We start from the raw sequence: 21939 nt of genomic DNA, 5'->3' as shown, positions 1-21939 counted from the left end.
GCCAGGAAGCATAGGAACTGAGAAGTGGTCTGTGGTCACCACCTGCAGAATCACTCCTTTATTGGGGGTGTCTTGCTAATTGCCTATAATGTCCACCTTTTGTCTATTCCATTTGCACAACAGCATGTGAAATGTATTGTCAATCAGTGTTGCTTCCTAAGTGGACAGTTGGATTTCACAGAAGTGTGATTGACTTGGAGTTACATTGTGCTGTTTAAGTGTTCCCTTTATTTTTCTGAGCAGTGTATATTTGGCAACACCGCTCCGGCCGCCATATTGGGATGCAGCGCACGGATGGCCCAACCCGGAAACGAGAGAAAGGCATATGACGGCGGCAAGATTATCGAGATTAAATGTTGAAGGAGCATTGGAGTGTGTTCATCTTTACTGTAGACATACACGGAGATTAGCGGAAAGCAGGTGCATATACATTTATTTTGTATTAAATCCTTACGAATATTAATTTAAAGCGAGGCCTATGGAGAGTTTATGCCATAACTTTGGGTCAACTTTATTCGTTCAACCAGTACACAGACTCCCAAATGTTGTGTTCCCGTAGATAATATGTATGGAATGCCGTTTGGGTCTTTACGTGTAAAAAAATATATTTGACGTGTCTAAATAACCTTTTAATTTGACACGTCAAATAACACAATTATATTAGAATGTTGTGTGTGATGAATTTGCACTTGTAAACCAAGCGCCACCACTATCAGTAGCACCCAAAAGTCTGCTACAAGCACACACTGGCCACGAACGATGTGTTTACAATAACACGATGGTAATAAGGCATTATTTGTTCGACCGCAATTTCTGGGGTAGCTAGTTTTAGCTTGGTACATAGCGAGCACCAATACAACCAGCCTGAAAACAATGACCAGTGGAAACTGCAGTCATTTTCATTATCATTAACAGTGATTTAGGAATCCTTGTGAGTAAGTATTAACTAGGTAGCCACTTGTTGTTCGCCTATTGAAATTCAGTTCATTAAAATAATTAGCTAGCCAGCTACTTAAGCCTGTTGCCCAAAGCTAACGTTATAAGCATTGCCTTCAAAATAAAAGTACCTATTTGAAAGTGACGCAGAAGGTTACAATTGGTGGAATTATGCCACATTTAGACTAGATAATGTTAAACAAGGTTGGAATGTGGAGCAATGAAATGGGTCACCAGTCTACTCGGTGACACCCTCAGAACACAACTGTGAAGAGTTTATGCAAATGTTAGTGTTGTAGCTCTTATCGCAGGACTGTGACTGAAATCACCTCCCCAGTCAGCCTATTGTGTGTATTGACATTCATATTGCACTGTACAGCTGTACCTAAGGATTGGGGTTCAATTAAATGGGTTATCAGTCTACTCAATACCCAGTATATTTTTTCCCAACATCCTCCTCAGTTATCAGACTCCAAAACATCCATGCAGTATTGTTTTTCCTCTTGAATGGTGTTCAATACACATGGGTTGATAATAAATGTGTCTCAATTCAACGTTGTTTCAGATGTTTCTCTGGGTGTCACTGAGTGGACTGATACCCTATGTCATTGATCCACAATCCATAGGTAAGACTGTACAGTGAAATAAGTATGCCCCCAATGCAATTCTAAAGTCCAATACATCCAGTTTGATTTCAACAGCTTTGTGTCAAGTGAACAAATTATTGTATATTGTTGATTTTATATAACAACATTTCAACCTCGTTTAGCATGATCTATTCAATTATGGCATAATTATATTTGTATTAATTTCTATCGCTGTCCATTACATACTGTAATGAAACAGCAGGGAGCAGGTCTCGAACCCTCGACCTCCTAGCCCGAGGTCCGGCGCGCTATCGACTGTGCCGCAAAAGCATGCTCAAGCGGCAGAGTCGATTTCCGCGCTTATAAACCCAGGGTCGTTACAATACTTTTATTTTGAAGGCTAACCGCAAAGTCCACTATTGTGGCCAGCTTCACATAAATGGGTCCGACAACCATTAATCAAATGAGAACTGTTTTATAAATGAGGGTTATTTTAAATGATGACACCTAGCTATGTTAGCTAGCTAACTATAATTACTGAAACTGATTATGTCGTTTTGCTGTGTTTTTGGGAAAGAACATTGTTTGCATCCATGAGTTAGCTAGCTTTCTTTTATGACCAGCACTGTAAGTGCGCGAGACAACTTTACCAGCATCATTGCATGCGTACCAATGAATCGTTTTTCATATGAAATACGAGTGATAGTGTAATCAATGTGTAATAACTACGTTAAAAAAATGATGAACGCGTTAAATTATTATATGACGTGGAGTCATATTCAGGTCCTGATTGGTCAACTATGGAACGCATAGTCAACAAGCTTATTTGACACGTCAAATCGTGTATCTTTTTTGACATGCAAAGACCCAAATGGTTCCATAAATATTCCCCAAATTCAGAGGCTGTTTACATTCAGCGAAAGATTTGTGCATTCAGACTCGCTGCCATGTGCGCAGTTGTATTGCCTTTGACAGGTTCAATAGCACCACTGTTGTTATAAGGTTACACCGTCTTTTTCAAGGTGCATATGCAGAAGTCGCACCACTATTCCCTAGTTGCTAAAATTCTAAGAGTGCATAATTTCCATTTATGTGACAAATTAATCAAAATATTGTATTTTCAGCTGTTTGAAGCTGGTGTACAAATCCAAACTGAAAAGACGCAAAAACGTAAAGGCCACTAGAACGCGTTTGGCATGTGTGTTTTTCTGTTGCTCATTTGAAAAACGAGATGTCAGCCTTGGAGGTGTTTCCTGGCCGATTCTCAAGTTTTTTTAAAAAGTGCTTGTGTAACAGTCGTCTCACTATGCAATTGGATAGAGAAATCACCACAGCTGTTCACCACATGTTAGTGGGAAAATGGACAAATCAAAACCCAACCTGCATTTACCCTTTGTGACGCAGTGAAGTTCCGAACTCCGTTTTAGAGAGACTGACTTTATTACCAAAATTAACCAATTTACACTTTATAGTCAATTTTGACACTATAATAACTGACTCATATCAATGCCACAGGGCGTTTTCAAAGGGATTTGTTGCTTTTTAAAGCCAAGTATTGAAAATAGCTCAGAACAGTTTTACTGCTTCTTAGACCTGCCTTCAATGAGAATGACATACCTATAACTAACATGTCTATGTGAATTTGTTCGGTTGCCTAAAAAGTTACATATTGCAGCTTTAAATAATATTGATGTGTTTACACAATAAAACTCTATACTGTAGCAGACTGCAAATCATACAGGAATTCAAGCCATTCAGACTTCTGCATGATCATTCATTCAGTCTTGTTCTTCTCTAGTCCTGATTGTGGAGACACATTCGATTTACATAGGGAAAAAAACTAAACATCCCTTGTCTGTCAAGGAATGTTGAATACAATTATATTTGAACTGAAGATTGTCAGTGGAGTTGATCCTTCAGTGGGTCAAAATTTTAGACAAAATATCCACAGGAAAGTATTAATATACCGACTTCAAAACACAAGTCTTTGTCTGTAGCAATCAATATTTGTTTGCTCGTGATCTAAGGCACATGCACAACTCCACGGACAAGAAGCGCATGCTCCCGATGCATGCATACCGAAGTCTTGCAGGTGTTTACACGGTTTTGCCCATGTGCCAGGTGATACACTACCAGTGGTTAAGTAATACTTATCCTGGGGATATTTTATCTGAAATTTCATCCCACTGAAGGACCAAGCGCTCAGACAACCGGTAGAGAAAGTTGAAATGTCATTTTATTAAACATTCTGTCCTTTAGGAAACTTTCCAAGTTTTTGCAGTGGCTTGTTTAACTGTATACCAACAATTGGTATCTCAGTCTGATTTATTAGGCAAGTTCTCCTCTAGTTTATAGTCACTGACTTCACTCCTCCCTCTCTTTCTCAACCCTCCTGGCCGCTCAAAGGTTCCCAGTTGCATGTGACGGACACCTGTTAGCCAGGCCAAGAGGAGTAGCAGCCTGTCCACACCGACACAGCCCAGTCCTATTCTATTCAACTACAGGTAGGCTGTACCTCTATTCTAGGATGTCATGTACACACTTCATATGATTGTTGGTGGGTCCTGTGTGATTATGCTGTCCCACTTCATTGTAATTCTAAATCCCAGGCCACTGAATAATATGGGCATGGTCGATGTTGTCTTTATTGCAATTGTGCAACAATAACTGCAGATGATCAGATCTCACAATACCGGGACAGGTGTGAACATATTGAGACACTGCTGAGAGAGACTGTGAGATGCAGGTTTGCTTTTATTGCCATGAGTCTTGTCCTAGAGGCAGAACTGAGTGATTTCCCCATAGATAGGCCAGCTGTAAAGTAAAAATGAATGAAAACAAAAATGTGCTTTTTGGTCTTAATTTAAGGTTAGGCTTAGCAGTGTTGTTAAAGTTAGGTTTAAAATCAGATTGTATGACTGTGGCTGTGCCAGCTAGTGACCACTCTGCAGTGCTAACCTGCTTGTGAGACAGGCAAAAAGATCATAGAGGTTAATGGACTCATACTGGAGCCTAGAACACAGCCTGATCAGAACACACCGAGACAGCAGAGTCAGACCATGCATGTAATAAGGAACATGTGTGTTGTTCCATTATCACGTGCATGGTCTGACTCTGGTATCTCGTTGGGTGAGAGGTTGTTCAACTTGAATGAATAAATAAATCAGACAGTACCTCAGTTACCTTTTTAGTTAAAAAAAACATAACTAGGCTACTTATTGAAAGCTTGGATCAGACTGCAATTTGAATATTAATGGGTGTTTCAGTTTAGAAACATTGACCAATTCTAAGATTGAATCCAATATTTCTGTTCCTGTGTTAATGTATCATAGTGGTTAGGTTATATGTTTTGATCTGTCCCTGTGTTAATGTATCATAGTGGTTAGGTTATATGTTTTGATCTGTCCCTGTGTTAATGTGTCATAGTGGTTAGGTTATATGTTTTGATCTGTCCCTGTGTTAATGTATCATAGTGGTTAGGTTATATGTTTTGATCTGTCCCTGTGTTAATGTGTCATAGTGGTTAGGTTATATGTTTTGATCTGTCCCTGTGTTAATGTATCATAGTGGTTAGGTTATATGTTTTGATCTGTCCCTGTGTTAATGTGTCATAGTGGTTAGGTTATATGTTTTGATCTGTCCCTGTGTTAATGTGTCATAGTGGTTAGGTTATATGTTTTGATCTGTCCCTGTGTTAATGTATCATAGTGGTTAGGTTATATGTTTTGATCTGTCCCTGTGTTAATGTGTCATAGTGGTTAGGTTATATGTTTTGATCTGTCCCTGTGTTAATGTGTCATAGTGGTTAGGTTATATGTTTTGATCTGTCCCTGTGTTAATGTGTCATAGTGGTTAGGTTATATGTTTTGATCTGTCCCTGTGTTAATGTATCATAGTGGTTAGGTTATATGTTTTGATCTGTCCCTGTGTTAATGTGTCATAGTGGTTAGGTTATTTGATCTTTCCTTGTGTTCTGTGTCTCAGGCTCCAGTATGAGTAGTAAGAAGCTGCTGGTGGATGTGGACTGTGGGGTGGATGATGCTCAGGCTATCATGATGGCACTGGCCACCCCTTATGTAGAGGTCCTGGGCATCACCTGTGTCCATGGTAACACCAATTTGGAGAACGTGTGCAAGAACACGCTGCGGGTGCTTCAAGCCTGCAACAGACTGGAGGTATAGTGCTGTTCATTTTTGGTAGACAATGCAAGTCCCTTTCAATTAGATTATATCGTTTATTTAGCTAAAATTGTCTTTGTTGAAGTAAACAAGCACCCAATGGGATACAGGGAATGTGCTTATATCATCACGATATATAGAACATGCATTTAACGGTAAAGCTTATACATTGTGTACAAAACATTAGGAACACCTGCTCTTTCCATGAGACTGACCATGTGAATCCAGGTGAAAGCTATGATCCCTTATTGATATCACTTGTTAAATTCACTTCAATCAGTGTAGATGAAGGAGAGGAAACGAGTTAAAAAAATGACTTTTAAGACTTGATACAATTGAGACATGAATTGTCTATGTGTGTTGTTCAGAGGGTGAATGGGCAAAACCAAACATTTAAGTGCCTTTGAACGGGGTATGGTAGTAGGTGCCAGGCGCACCGGTTTGTGTCAAGAACTACAATGCTGCTGGGTTTTTCACACTCAACAGTTTTCTGTGTGTATCAAGAAAGATCCACCACCCTAAGGACATCCAGCTAACTTGACACAACTGTGAGAAGCATTGGAGTCAACATGGGCCAGCATCCCTGTGGAACGCTTTTGACACCTTGTAGAGTCCATGCCCCAATGAAATCAAGCTGTTCTGAGGGCAAACTCAAATGTAGGAAGGTGTTCCTAATGTTTTGTACATTCGGTGTATAGACTAATGTATGCACCCTTACACAGAGGGGAAGAGATCACATGATGGGGAAGGATGCGATGATAGTCTGTTGACCTCTCTCTTCCTCTTTGACAATACACTGTTGTACTCTGTCTCAGACACATGACTGTGGAGCTCTACCCAATTCTAGAGCTCTGGAAACTGAGATCTGATTTGACATAATGTTCTGTTTACAACAGTAGCACATAGACAAATCATCATTGTGGAGAGGCTGGAGTTTACATCAAACGTTGCCATGACAAAAACAAAGTAGTTGGTTTAAGAAACAGATTGGCACCCAGACTAGTTTTTGACTCCGTGTTTTGGGATGCCCACTTACATAAGCTGGGCTCTTGAATTCATAGCAAGTGAAAGTGTAGAGGGAATACTATAAATGTTGCGATTTGAAACTATTGCATTCAGGGTTCTGACCTATGTTCTGTGTTCTAGATCCCAGTATTCCGTGGTGCTGCCAAGCCTATCCTGGGGAATGTGATCAGTGCGGGAAACTTCCATGGTCAGGACGGGTTGGGGGATGCTCCAGACCCAAACGCTCCGGGGCTGGACATGCTGCAGATGGAAGGAGCGGTATCTGCACTGATCCGGATAGTCAACGAAAACCCTGGAGAGGTGAGAGAGCAGTAGACGCAGGCTACTCAATATGTGTTGTGTGTCCCTGTTGTAAATGCAGGTGTTTCTCCCAGGTATCTCTGGTGGCCACGGCTCCCCTCACCAACCTAGCTCTGGCTGTAAGAATGGAGCCATCCTTCCCCAGCAAACTTAAAGGCCTTTACATCATGGGAGGCAACACAGAGTGTAAGGCTGTGATTTATTTGCTTCAGAAGATCAACTTATCTAGTCTACTAATAGTAAATAGATAAATGGGTCAATTGCCATAGGTTTTAATAATGTGGTACCTGTCTTCAGCCAGAGGAAACACCACAGTGTGTGCAGAGTTTAACTTCGCTGCCGACCCGGAAGCAGCTTACATCGTACTGAATGACTTCCTGTGTCCCACTTACATAGCCAGCTGGGAGTTCACCTGCCTCAGCAAGCTGCCCTGGGTAACATTCATTTTATGTAATCAATAAATTATGAAACACTACCTTCCACATTATGATTGATGTTGTTTTCCTATTCTGGTTCCACCTGACAGTCGTGGTGTGATGACTGGCTGGCCCAGGAGTCAGAGAAGGCTCGCTTCATGGCCCAGATCTTCCGCCACAGTATGGAGGAGTCGTACAGTGAGCGCTCCCAGGCGGAGATGATTGACGGCATGGGCTTTGTGTCATGTGACTCCTACGCCATGGCGGCAGCTATCGACAACACCTTTGTCACAGAGAGCGACCACATGGCGGTGAGCGTGGAGCTGACGGGCACACACACGCGTGGCATGATGATCCTGGACACACTGGGCATGCTGAAGAAGACTCACAAGGCCTTCGTCATGAAGAAGGTGAACATGGTGAGGTTTGAGCAGATGATGATGGACGCTCTGAAGTAATCTCTAGGTCTGCTACAGCTAACCACTAGACTGTAGAAGTAAACTAACCACTACACGTGAGCAGATGATGATGGACGCTCTGAAGTAATCTCTAGGTCTGCCACAGCTAACCACTAGACTGTAGAAGTAAAAAAACAACTACGGGAACGCTCTATGGGACCGTAACCAGGGAAAAGTGACAACTCCAACCTCAACCAGTCAGCCCAAGATCGTGGACGTTAAGGCAGCCCCCAACACCTCTCTGATTGAGGGGTTGGGTTAGATGTGGAAGACACATTTCGGTTAAATTCATTCAGTTGTGCAACCCGTTTCCCTTTTACTGTATTGTCAGCTCACGTTGATGTTAAGAATCATGCCTTGTCATTTAGATAAACATTTTTTAATAAATCGATTGAATTACAACTCATACCAGCAGTCGTGTGCAGTAAACACTCCATTATGTCACAAGCACATTCGCAACACTTCATCTGTTTTATTGATACATTTATTACACCCAGTTGTTCAAAACAGATGCACAATTTAGAAATCTATCTTCAGAGCAGTCAAGGGGAAGGACAGTCCTGGGTATAATCATTACGCCAATTCTATTGCAAAACGTTTCACAACAGAAACCGTTTAGGAGAGTTTCTATTAGACAAATTCAGGTAGGTCCCTCCCCGTTTCGTTCTGTTTCCAATTGGTTCTTAAATGGTAAAAATTGTCCGTAATGAATACTCCCCTGCTTTATAGAGTTTCTAGAAGTTTGCTCATTGCAGAACAAGGAAGCAGAAATACAGCCCAGCATAGAGTTCTCCCACACACATGCAAATGTCTTTAGTTGTAATTGTGGTAGGCCTATTCACAGCAAACCTTTAGTTTCTACCTATCATGGCAGGAGGAAAAAAGTCTACCACACATTCTTTGATCACTATATCCAGTGGTGGAAAAGTACTCAGTTGTCATACTTGAGTAAAAGTAAAGATACATCAATAGAAAATGACTCAAGTAAAAGTGAAAGTCACCTAGTAAAATACTACTTGAGTAAAAGTCTAGTATTTTGTTTTAAATATACTTAAGTACAAAAGTAAATGGAAGTTAAAAAATGTTGTTTTGAACACTCGGAAGTCGGATATTTCCCGGTTTCCAGTTGTCTTAAACGTGGCATAACTATGGCGTCAAAACCGATCCAAAAGACGAACAAGCACTAAATGACGCGGGCGAGCAAGATGAAACGTCATTGCATGAGCAAACGCGGAGTCGAGAGAGAAGAAAATGGTCAAGCCAGCAGAGGACGGGTCCCGCGAGTGCACAGACTGTCAAGAGTGACAATTAAACTTGAGAGTTTACAAGTGCGACTTTAAGTAAGCAGAACATTATTGTCACAGATCAACAACAACAAAAAATATTGAACTATAAGAAAATAAACGTGAATTAAACGTATACATTTTGGGGGGGAACGCTTTAAACTGCACCACCAGAAATAGTAATTTGTCATTGTCAAGTTTTCGCTCTCAATTGATAAAATTGCTCTCTCTCAAGGCTTGTCACCTTTGGCAGGGTTTCCAGATCTAGCTTAAAATGTATAACCCAATGACAAAACTCACTCAAAATGTTTTTTTTTCGCAGCAAGAGCAGAGTTGCCACATTAATCCAATATTTTTCCCCCCAGAACTTTATCGAGCGAATTAAGGAATATCAACGTACTTTTTAACAGCATAGGCTAAGAAGCAACATTCTGTTTTCCATCAAAATTATAATTCTTGCGAGTTTAAGAATGTCACAAGAGAAAAGATAAATCGCCCTTATTAAACACTCCAGATAATTGTACTTGTTTTGACTGCTATGATTAAACAACAAGGCCAGAGGAGGTGACCAATATACCACGGCTAAGGGCTGTTTTAGGACATAGCCCTTAGCAGTGGTATATTGGCCATATAAGACAAACCCCCGAGGTGCCTTATGGCTATTATAAACTGGTTACCAATGTAATTAAAACAGTTTAAAAAAAAATGTCATTCCCGTGGTGCATGGTCTGATGTACCATGGCTTTCAACCAATCATCATTCAGGGCTCAAACCACCCAGTTTATAATTGCAAACAAATCCTGTCTGCACATGTTCATAACTACACTCTCCGACAGGAGAGTTTGAGTGATGAAAGTTGGACTAGGATCTCAAAATCTCTGTTCAAGAAACACTTGGACGAATTTCAAAAAACGAATGTTAGGCTATTTTCTGGCAATTGTGCCATTATGATGTGCCAGATGTTAAGACTACAACCCGTTATAAAAATCCCATTTGCGAGATTGACTTGTTATTTCAATAGGCATAGGCTATTGACTCAAATCTGGGTTTATAATAGCAATTCAACTTTGCCATGGTTTGCTGAGCTAGATGCGAGTAGCATATAGCCCCTGATATGCCAATATCTAATTTCAGAGAAAAGTCCACATTGAAACTGACATTAAATGTGGAGAATGCCACATCTGCGATAGAACTGTGGCCATGATCACAATTGATACATATCAATTTAATTAACTTAACATGGCCATTCATTATTGCATAACACAAGGCTACAACAAAAAATGTAGTTATATGCTATTTATTAAATCCGTTTGCCAGCTCCAGGTAGGCTACACAAGTGGCACAAATTGATTTGCAATGACTCCAGTGATAACGTCATTTCAAACATATTTATTGTATCAAATAGTAAGCTACGTAGCCTACAATGGTAAAAAAAATGAATGGCCTACTTGATGGCCAAAATATGCAAATGTTACCCTATCATTCTCCACGTGTAATGTCATTTTCATTGTGGAATTTTTCCCATAACAGAAGCACGGGAGGGAATTCCATAACTTCCACTCGCACAGCTCTCCAGACCCTATAACTGAGCATGAGTAAATCCTTCGTTTGATACGGTTATCAATAAGAAAAGTCGACATTAGAATGCAGCTTACTTTAAACCACCTCTGAGCGAATTTATCTAAATAGCTACAGGGCACCTAAAGTCGTTTTCCAATGCTTTGTGGCGATTATATCAGTTCTAGCGGGTTAATATGTTTTATGGAAAAAGGCTGTCTCCATAATAACCAATCTAAATAGCCTACCTTCAACTGGTAAAAAGTTGTCACGACGTGCGCGCTGCTCTGTTTCCATGACAGCTGCAGCTGTCTCTCAACTCACACACCCCCCTCAAGCCCTCCCCACCATTCATTCACTCACTCAGTTACAGCCTGCTCACTGCCTGATAGTTAGCAGCAGCAGGTATCTGAAATATATATGTGTTTTTAAAGAGAATGCCATTGCGGCCGCGGTGCAATTTAAAAGTAGCCCAAAAACTTGCCACCGCAACCAATACATTTTTCAAAGTATCCCAATTCACAAGAAAACTACGAACATGACAAGCCTGACCTTTGGTATGGATTTCAGTCTGATGGAAGGCGGGTTTACAGACGGGTGCGTGTCTAGAAACTTTAGATTGGCCACTTTCACTGGTGTGACGGAAGAACTAGCTACATTTCTGCCATTGTGTTGTGATTGGCTATAACGAGCCTTCTGTTTATGATGCACTTCAAAGCCGTCTGTTTAGCTAGATAGCCGGTTGAGCAATAAGTGCCGAACGACTTGAGGAACCCAGCAGCTTGATAACCAAATTAATTAGGAAATAAACTATAATGGGTACACTATACCTTGCTGCAGCACTCTCTCAACGCACACACCCCTCAAGCCCTCCCCACCATTCATTCACTCACTCAGTTACAGCCTGCTCACTGCCTGATAGTCAGCAGCAGCAGGTAACAGTGAAATATATAGATTTGTTTTTAAAGAGAAATGGAATGGCGGCCGCGGTGCAATTTAAAAGAAGCACAAAAACCCTCCAGCAATACATTTTCACCCGCGACATCGTTTTCAAAGTAAGCCCTGTCCCAATTCTCAGGAAAACCACGAACGTCGCAAACCTGACCTTTGGTTTGGATTTCAGTCTGATGGTTGGGCGGGTTTACAGTCTAGACACCTTAGATTGGCCACTTTCACTGGTGTGATGGACGAAGTAACAAATTCCTACCATTGGCCAGTCCAGCGTTGTGATAGGCTATTACGAGCCTTCTGTTTGCGATACACTGCAAAACCGTCTGTTTAACTAGATACTGTAGTTCGGCACTTAGTGCTCAACCCGACTACTTGGAATACCCAGCAGCTTGATAACCAAATGAATTGGGAAATAAATTATAATAGGTACACTATACCTTGCTCTATCAACGCACACCCCTCAAGCCCCACCCACCATTCACTCACGTTGAGTGGAATGTACTTGCTAAACTTAGCTAATTACTTATTAGCCAGCATAACGAAAAGCGGTCAGCTTTTTTCCACATACAATATGTACACTTTAAACTGCAGGTAGCCTACTGGTTAAGAGGATTGGGCTGTTCTTCCAGGTCGCCGATTCAAATCCCGAGCAGACTGAAAAATCTGTCAATGTGCCCTTGAGCGAGGCACTTTGCCCTATTTGCTCCTGTATGTTGCTCTGGATGCGAGTGTCTGCTAAATGACTAAAATGTAAACAAATACGCTAAATGATGCATATAATAGGAGTGCAAAGAGCAATGTGTAGTTTTGGGATGATAGTGCAGGGTGCATAGTCTGTGGATGAATAGTGCAAAGTCCATGGATGAGAGGACCAGGTGGACGGTTGGTGAGGGCCATGGCACAGGGGAAGAAACTGTTCTGTGGCAGGAGGTTTTGCCAGAGGGAATGCTTGGAAGAGGGGGTGGAAGGGGTCGGCAATTAACTTTCCAGCACACTTCCTTGCCTTCGATTTGTGCAGGACAGCCAATGACCCTCTCAGCAGACCAGACAATCCGTTGCAGTGATGGAGGTGGTGAGGATGGACTCGTGGTCATTTAGAACTGAATCAGTACACACAGCATTCAAAGGAGGGCTGAGAACAAAACACCGTGCATTCACCAAAAATTGTACTGTGGAAAACAGATTTTTTAAAATAGTAATTGACTGATAAAGAACTACTATTATCTATAGTTGACATTGTTTTATTGTATAGTCAGTAATAGAGTCAAATTGCATAGGGAGTCTCATCAGAGCAGATGTTAATCAGCAAGCCAGAGCACAAAGTAGAACAAAGATTTACAGTAAGTGCGAACAGAATAAATGTATCATTTGACATAAGATTCCACCTAAAACAATGACATAAGCCCTGTCCCAATGAATCTTTGCTCAACTCTTCACTTCCTTCTCAAAACCCATTGGAGGAGGTCTTAGGCAAGGAACTTTGGGTCATCTCCTCTTATGGTGGTTTTAGGAGGCGGCGCGATGGTCAGTCCTTGCATCCATAACGGTGTCTATGAATTTGAGAGCAGTTACATTTCTCCAGACCCATCCCTCAGCTTTTTACTAAACAGGGACAAGAAGAATGCATTGTTATTGTTTCAACTGCTGATTGCCGCTTTAAGAAACAAATAAATGAGCATACAAGTATGTTTAAGCATACATGACTGTTGAGTGTGGTGCAATACCTTTAACTCCCAGGTGCAGCAGAGCTGGCACACAAAAAAATGACTTTGCGGCCGATGTCTTGACCACACTCTGGCTGTCCTCAAGAAAACGGTAGCCCTAGAAGGTGTCCCAGGTACTGTTTGTGGCCATGTCACCTCTCAGAACCAGTGAAGATCTCCAGGTTTTCAGTCGGGCATCAGCTTAATCTATAGAGGTCAGAACAACACAGGAGATGGAATTAGATTTAGTATGGAGTCAAAGTCCCAAATTACAATCCATAGACATTTGTAAAAAGGTAAACAAAAGTATGACAATGTTGTTTGAGGAAGGTGGAGCGATACATATGTGCAAAGTTGTTTAATTAATGCATATGAGTTGATGATGAGATGAGATGAGTTGGTAGTCACCACCGTATTTGTGAGAGTGCAGTAATTTCTGAATCTTGATATGTAGTAAATATTTCAGGTAAAAAAAAATCATCTTCTCTAATTAATTTAATACGTGCGGGTTCTGCTCACTCACTCGTAAACTCTCAAATGTAATTTGCGATCACCACACCGGTCTACGCCCCTTGACCCGTCCTCTGCTCGCTCGACCACATTTCTTCTCTCTCGACTGAAGCGTTTGCTCACGCAATGAGGTTTCATCTTGCTCGCGCGCGCCATCTAGTGCTCATTCGATATTTGGATCGGATTTGACACCATATACATGACTCGGAATTAATCAGGCTGGTGCAGAAAGCTGTGCACTTTGCAATGGAAGTGTGGCTTAGCCAACCAACACAATTAATGGTAGGCCTACGCTTTAAAATAAAGGATGGTATACAAGTTAAACCAGGGGTGTCAAACTCATTCCACGGAGGGCCTAGTGTCTGCAGGTTTTTGTTTTTTCCTTTCAATAAAGCCCTAGACAACCAGGTGTGGGGAGTTCCTAACTAATTAGTGATGTTAATAAATCAATCAAGTATAAGGGAGGAGCGAAAACCCGCAGACACTCGGCCCCCCGTGGAATGAGTTTGACACCTGTGAGTTAAACTGTCAACGTTAGCTAGCAGCCTGGTCCTCAGTTAGGCTTTCCTAACGTTACAACGCAGTCGTGTTGGAGACATGCGTTGATTCCAAAGCATACATGCCCTACCACCCTGTCCTCGTAGCATTTAGGCATTGTGTTGTACTTACATTTAAGACAGCTATCGGATCAATTACGCAAGAAATGTATAAGAAAATACTATTTGACACGGTCGTAGTTATGCAAGCCACCATATTTAATTCGCAAAGTATCCTGGGAATACGGAAGTGAACTAGATGCATGCTGGGAGTGTTTGTAGTTCCTGTAAAAAAAAAGAAAAGTTAACGATTGTAACGTACTTTTTCAAGTCTACTGCTAGGGGCCACTCAAGGCTCACATAACATCAAAAGGAGCACGATGGCAAGGATAACTCAAATATAGCAACTTTGTCTCCAACATGTTGATGCCATCTCATTGATTTGAAACTGTCTGGCTGGCTGGTTCCACATGGATGTGTGGCTGATGGTGATGAGCCATTCTCCTGTCAAACAGCGACTACATTACTTGAAATCACGAAACCAAGGCAGAAAACAGATGGGCATGAATTGTTTCAACAAGTTTGATTTATTTAAAATGATGAGAATGTACATCCATGTCAAAAGCAGAGGCAGACATACTAATGTACATGAAGGCACATGGACTGATGGGGAGTAAGTGGAGACAGGCAGGGGTGGGGGAGCCTGGCTGTCTCAATAGTCTATCCTTCATCCACTTTTAGGGTCTAGGCAGGCATCCTCCATATTGCTTTTATATACAGTCTTTGATAAGCGTGGATGAAGGGCAAAATACAAAGATGAAAGGAACCCAATTTAAACTGAGGCACACCCACAGCCCCAGCCATCCTCCACATGAATGGCAGGAGTTTATACAGGAAGTCGCAAATACATTTATCTGCAAAGCTCTGGCGAAGTAATATATATCTGGCACGATTCGCAGTTCTAGAGTATCAGATCTAAATAATACATTTCTATCCGAAGGTTCTAGAATGTTCCACTCTTTACATAAGCCCCAGGTGTGAGCGAGGATCTGGTTTGACCAGGGGGCTCAGGGGAAGGGCCAACTCCATGCAAAGGTGGTTGGTTGACCAATCAAATCACACACACACTATCAATAACAAACATGTACAAACAAGCAAACCTGGTACAAAGTGTCCAGCTTTCGAAAGTTTTGCCCAAATCCCAATAGAGTACCACAGTATGAGTCATAATATCCATAAAACCTAGCGGTCAAACATGGAAATTGTTCCAATAATTTTTCCCCATAGGGAATTTTAAGGGCTGTGTTTCGTGTAGGCTTATCCTGACGTGACATTTTGATAGCAGTGTAAATATCTCTAGGACAAGGTGACGTGTCAATATATTTGCTTGTATTTTTACCCCCAAAATTGAAATGCTAATTAGCTGCTAATGTGGCCAACATAAAGAACTACACATGCCATGATCTGGAAGAGACTGCCAAATCAAGTCAAAGGTAAGGATCTCTGGATTAACTAATGTTAGCTAAATGTAGCAATGAATACAATTGATTAATTTCTTTGATTGGACAACTCTGAACAGTCTTGTGCAAGTTTCACATTTACACAACACCTGTTAGCAAAAGGTATTCAGCTAGAGATGACATGCAGGGGCTTGCAGGGATTTGTAGTTTTGCGTGATGTCTGTTCTGACGCTAATTATTATTTTCACATTTCAAAGTAAATAGAGCCTAAATATATTGAAAAAAAATCACCTTGGACTAGAGAAATTTACATGGCTATCAAAACGTCACACCAGGGTAAGCCTACACGAAACACAACCCTTTAAGTGTTTCTAGAATCCCCTATGGGGAAATTAAGGTGGGAAAACAATTGGAACTATTTCCCTGTTTGACCGCTAGGTTTTATGGGTATTATGACTCCTCCACTGTGGGGCTCTATCGACCCCTAGTCTGTATCCTAGCTAGGACAAAAAACGAACAAAAAAAAGATTGGGTAGGAATTAGCAATAGCACCACCTTGCTCTCTTATAGTGTAGATGGGATTTGTTCCTTATAGCTGTCCAACCCTTCTAGATCAACATTAAGTGCTGAGGGGTTGGGGCTAGGGGGATATTTAGAATTGGACGTGTGTGTGCATGCACATATTTAACATTTAAAATAGCACCCCCAAATAAACCGATCACTATCTTCACAAACGTGGATGGATTTCTGGTAGAAAAAAATCCTTCATAAAATCTCTTACTGTATAAACATCTCATGGAAAACAGTTTTGACCTATCCTGAAACAAGGCAAAGAGCATGTAGGACGTTTAGACAATGCAAGTTGCTTTTCTGTATATCTACAAAGTGAATAAGGCGCCACTCCAAGTGGAGCCTGGCTGTCTGCATGCAGCCCTTTGCAACAAGACGGCAAATAGAAAAAGTACAGCAGTCGACATCCTGCCCAACAACTAACTACCAGCAGTCTCAGATTGGACAAATTCAGGCATCACATGGGGTAGAACTCATGAGAAGTGTGAAATGACATCCATTGGAGATGGTAAATGAAAGCACACCAAAAAAAAAGTATAGAACATTAAACAAATTCAGTGCAACTTTCTAAATAGCATTTGATCGTCAATTTACAGAGATTCCTTCCCAATTTACAGAAAATAAAATGTAATAATGTCCCCAAAAATATATCCCCCATTGCTGACGGTAAACATGGGGCACACTGTACAATTGGTGGTGATTTATGGTGGAACCGCTACCACTGTGTAGCCATCTGTCAATCAAGTATCATGTATTCTGTAAGGACCTATAGCATTTCAAACCTCCAAGGGCGAGTCAACACACCCTATGTAGGGTAGAGGAAAAAGAGGGAGTGAAAGGTTTGCAACAGAGCCATTCAGGAAGTTCTGCTTCAGAATCTCGGATGAGCAGGATTTTAAAGGCACTTGGGTCTGATCTAGCACAGCCTCGGCCAGTATCTCTGGCTTAAACTTGCTACATCCATTTTTGGAATTATATATATACACACACACACATACACCCATTGATTCGTGAATAATATAACTTATAAATGCCTCATGAACTTGGTTCAACAGTCGTACCCCATCAGAACCCAACATAAGCTTGTTTTACTCAAATGTTAGTAAACAATGTATATGTAAACAAACACTGTATAGCCTCAACTTGGTTAAATCTGTAATTTTGACATATTGGATGGTCAGTCCTCTGTGAATTTGAGCGTGGTTACATTTCTCCAGGCCAATCTCAGGCTTTTTTTGTTCTTAAAAAAAAAAAAAAAACAGAGACAGGTTGAACTTAATGTTTCAATTAAGGGTTTTAGCTTCTAGGACTGTTCTGACATCTCTTATTTTAACTTTGACTGTGTAGGAAAGGTCATCCAAAAACAGACTCTGGACCAGCAGTTGGAGCCAACCTCTATCTGAACCAACCAGCAGACAAGAGAACATAGAACACCAAGCCGCACTGTGAAAACAATTATTCATTTAACAAAAAGAGCGGGTGCAGGCACATATCAACTACCGTAGTATAAACTCTTCACAGAATAAAAAATACAAGTTCTGACTTTTAACCTCTTGTACAAATTAAGGATTTATTTCAAATAAATTAATTCACCTTCATAGATCATTGTCATAGTAGTAATAATATCATCAATATAGCAATATCCCTTCAGGTAAGCGAAGTCAAGGCCAAAGTCTGATTGGTTTACCACTAAAAGGACACAGGTGGTCTTTCAGCCTGGCTTCCTGTCAAACGAAGTAGAACGATAAATATGGTTTCCTTCAGTCACCAAGATTATTCATTTAATAATGAATAGGATTAAACTGTCCCAGACACAGCTCTTAGGTAATGTAGGTTTCAGATTTTTGCTCTAGAATGATTAGGGTTGGGACCGGGACAGGTAAGCTGGGACAGGTAGGCTGACCCTAGATCTGCGCCGCTTTGTTTGCCATCGTCATTGTAATTCCCTTAAAAAAAGAGCTGAGGACAAAGGGACAAAGGCAGTTATCCACCACCATAAGATGACTGACACCTTACTTGGTCTATTACTTGCTGTTTAGCAAGAACACACATCCCTGTGGAACACAACAAAAAACAACAGATCCGTGAGGCTAATAGACATTCTTCAGTCACCAGCAGGGGGCTCTGTGGCTCCAGAGACAGTGCAATACCCCAACTGACCAGACCAGAGATGGGGATGGTAGCGAGCACATGGAGCACCTACTTTGCACCAGTGTTTGGGTGACATCAGCCCCTCAGGTCAGTCTCTCCGAGTCACAAGCCCTCTGTGTAACACACAGTTACCTCAACTGTCAGAGCTGGGAACGGAATTCTGCAGGACACACCCAATTCCTTCTGATATTTTAAATGTCTCTTTTTTGTACAGTAGTATTCACATTTACGCAAAAAGATAGAGGAGAGCAAGAGTGTGAGAGAGAGAGAGCAAGTGAGAGAGAGAGCAAGAGAGCGAGCGAGTGATTGAATGAGAGTGTCCTCAGACAGAAGCCCTGAGAGGAGTGGCTCTGGTGAGCTCTGAGGATGTCACTGCTGGTTGCCAGAGGGCCCCTAGTCAGCAAGTTTTAGGCGCGTCTGCGAGCACCCCGGGGCCGGGGGCCTGGATTGTGGCCCCCCGCCTTATGTCAGCCTGGTAGCTTTTTTATGTGGATCTACAAAGAGACAGAGGAACACAGACATGTCACACACACCCGTCTTTATACAGGATAACATTACCCTGGGTACATAGAACAATAGATACATTTGATAAAAGATTAAAAAACAGATGACGCTGTATGATGGCTGACCTCGCTGAGGATGGCCCAGACAGCAGAGTCTTTGATGACAGAGAGACGCAGCGCCACCACCGGGTTGAAGGAGGTGTCTACAGCACCCTCCGCCACACCCTTCTCAAACTGACCTAGGGAGGGAAGGAGGGGAGAGAAAGAGAGAGGGGGAATAAGAGCTGGGATTGAGATTGTACATTGTTTATCAGTCTGTGGCAGGAAAAATGCGAGTGGGTAATGGGATCAGGGTGCGTTCTGAGTAGAGAAAGCTAACAGGACAGGAGGGTTGGTGCTTGTCCACTCACCGATTCTGTAGTAGCGGTCTTCAGTTCGCTTGTACTTCTCTTTGGTCTTTGGTCCAGTTTCCTTCAGACAGACATTTTGGGATTATTTGTGTAAGGTTCTGCATACACTAGGTAGAGAGCCTTGTTAACGCTAACATACAGAAAACTACACACTGTGCTCATCTCCCGCCTCCTGTACTGATATTGATTGGAGCAGGCAATGCTCATGATCTTGTCAATAACCAAATCGATACACATTGAGTGATCGGTCAATAAACCAAATCAGACACAAGTGCCCTGCCTCTGTTTACACATCATTGCACACTGTCATCTGAATGCTGTCTGTGCATTGTCTGAATGTTGTCGACTTACCAAGAAGGGCAGTATCTCTACGGTGGTGTTCTCTATCCTGTCCCCAGGGTGTTCCTGGTTCCCACTGCGGAACAGGAACCTGCCAATCACACAACACCTATTAATGCATATTCACGTCCCATGGCACACTCATGAATACGCATACTCACACCTTCCTTACACGCAACACTGTCCTGTTACACAATGTGTTGTGTCGTTCTAAAAGCACATCTGACAAGTCTAAACTAAGCCTGAGGCAGCAATGGCACACGAGCACACACACACACACACACCCCTCCACTTAAGCTGTTAATGAATCTTGTCACACATCACATGGCTAACAGGTGCAAATCAAGCCCAGATACCAACACTGGAGAGAGGTCACGGACTGCTGTGAACAGAAACACTACACATGAAACAGTGATGAGTTGGTCTCTCCTTCTGTCTCTCTGAAGCTCCCTGACTTCTAACACCCCTATAGCCTCTTTCTTCTCATTCATCCCTTCCACACCCCCTCACCTAGCCCCTTCCTCCACATCCCCCTCACCTAGCCCCTTCCTCCACATCCCCCTCACCTAGCCCCTTCCTCCACACCCCCCTCACCTAGCCCCTTCCTCCACACCCCCCTCACCTAGCCCCTTCCTCCACACCCCCCTCACCTAGCCCCTTCCTCCACACCCCCCTCACCTAGCCCCTTCCTCCACACCCCCCTCACCTAGCCCCTTCCTCCACATCCCCCTCACCTAGCCCCTTCCTCCACATCCCCCTCACCTAGCCCCTTCCTCCACATCCCCCTCACCTAGCCCCTTCCTCCACACCCCCCTCACCTAGCCCCTTCCTCCACATCCCCCCCACCTAGCCCCTTCCTCCACATCCCCCTCACCTAGCCCCTTCCTCCACATCCCCCTCACCTAGCCCCTTCCTCCACACCCCCCTCACCTAGCCCCTTCCTCCACACCCCCCTCACCTAGCCCCTTCCTCCACACCCCCCTCACCTAGCCCCTTCCTCCACACCCCCCTCACCTAGCCCCTTCCTCCACACCCCCCTCACCTAGCCCCTTCCTCCACACCCCCCTCACCTAGCGCCTTCCTCCACATCCCCCTCACCTAGCGCCTTCCTCCACATCCCCTCACCTAGCCCCTTCCTCCACATCCCCTCACCTAGCCCCTTCCTCCACATCTCCTCACCTAGCCCCTTCCTCCACATCTCCTCACCTAGCCCCTTCCTCCACATCCCCTCACCTAGCCCCTTCCTCCACATCCCCTCACCTAGCCCCTTCCTCCACATCCCCCTCACCTAGCCCCTTCCTCCACATCCCCCTCACCTAGCCCCTTCCTCCACATCCCCTCACCTAGCCCCTTCCTCCACATCCCCTCACCTAGCCCCTTCCTCCACATCCCCTCACCCCTTCCTCCACATCCCCTCACCCCTTCCTCCACATCCCCTCACCCCTTCCTCCACATCCCCTCACCCCTTCCTCCACATCCCCTCACCCCTTCCTCCACATCCCCTCACCCCTTCCTCCACATCCCCTCACCCCTTCCTCCACATCCCCTCACCTCTTCCTCCACATCCCCTCACCTCTTCCTCCACATCCCCTCACCTAGCCCCTTCCTCCATATCCCTTTCTTAGCCCTTCCTTTCTCCCTCCAAACCATTCCGCTCTTTCTTTCCGTGAATCTCTCTCCCTCTCCTAGAAGGCAGTCCTGGGAATTCTTATTTTAGAACACTCATTAGCACACTGAGCCCCAGAGAGACAGGCACGCTAAAGCTTGTGGAAGAGTGTGTGGCACGACCTCCCTTTTCCCTCTCAGAAGACACACACAAAGCGTGCGTGCACACAAACTCCCTCCTCACCTCTCTATGCTGACGGGCCTGTCGAACTTGAAGAGGACATAGTCTCCAGCAGTAGGGTTGATGGCCCAGAAGAAGTCTTCTCCTAGGTAGGTCTTGTCCAGCGTGTGGCCCTGGTACACCTACACAGCCCAACATTAGCTAAATGCACTCAAAACCTTTCAGTACAATTCTCAAATAATTATACAAATCAAACTTTTAAAATGCATTCCAAACACT

At 43.0% G+C, this 21939-nt stretch overlaps 2 protein-coding genes across 4 annotated transcripts in view; one reads left to right on the top strand and one right to left on the bottom strand.

Annotated features, from left to right (window-relative positions):
* Positions 1-270: 270 nt before the first annotated feature.
* si:dkey-4e7.3 (uncharacterized protein LOC402865 homolog) lies at positions 271-8307 on the top strand. 2 transcript variants are annotated; one of them, XM_055871633.1, is made up of 8 exons: positions 331-420; positions 1502-1562; positions 3930-4027; positions 5508-5698; positions 6848-7027; positions 7102-7213; positions 7325-7461; positions 7554-8307. In XM_055871633.1, the coding sequence occupies exons 4-8, from the start codon at positions 5516-5518 to the stop codon at positions 7899-7901; spliced, it is 960 nt and encodes a 319-aa protein (XP_055727608.1). In that variant the 5' UTR covers positions 331-420; positions 1502-1562; positions 3930-4027; positions 5508-5515; the 3' UTR covers positions 7902-8307. The 2 variants fall into 2 exon arrangements, with proteins under 2 accessions (XP_055727607.1, XP_055727608.1); XM_055871632.1 differs by lacking the exon at positions 1502-1562 and having other exon boundaries at positions 271-420.
* A 6702-nt stretch (positions 8308-15009) lies between these two features.
* Positions 15010-21939, bottom strand: part of LOC129816762 (alpha-1,3-mannosyl-glycoprotein 4-beta-N-acetylglucosaminyltransferase A-like) — a 54093-nt gene continuing 47163 nt past the window's right edge. For both annotated transcript variants that reach the window (XM_055871629.1, XM_055871628.1), the window contains 5 exons: positions 21724-21842; positions 19887-19965; positions 19536-19596; positions 19252-19364; positions 15010-19116 (listed from right to left, as the gene is read on the bottom strand). In XM_055871629.1, the coding sequence (XP_055727604.1) occupies positions 19090-19116; positions 19252-19364; positions 19536-19596; positions 19887-19965; positions 21724-21842 (399 nt within the window). In that variant the 3' untranslated portion in view covers positions 15010-19089. The remainder of the gene's footprint in view (positions 19117-19251; positions 19365-19535; positions 19597-19886; positions 19966-21723; positions 21843-21939) is intronic.

This window comes from Salvelinus fontinalis, chromosome 19, assembly GCF_029448725.1.
Source record: "Salvelinus fontinalis isolate EN_2023a chromosome 19, ASM2944872v1, whole genome shotgun sequence".
Lineage (NCBI taxonomy): Eukaryota > Metazoa > Chordata > Actinopteri > Salmoniformes > Salmonidae > Salvelinus > Salvelinus fontinalis.
This window is presented reverse-complemented; position numbering and strand designations above follow the sequence as displayed.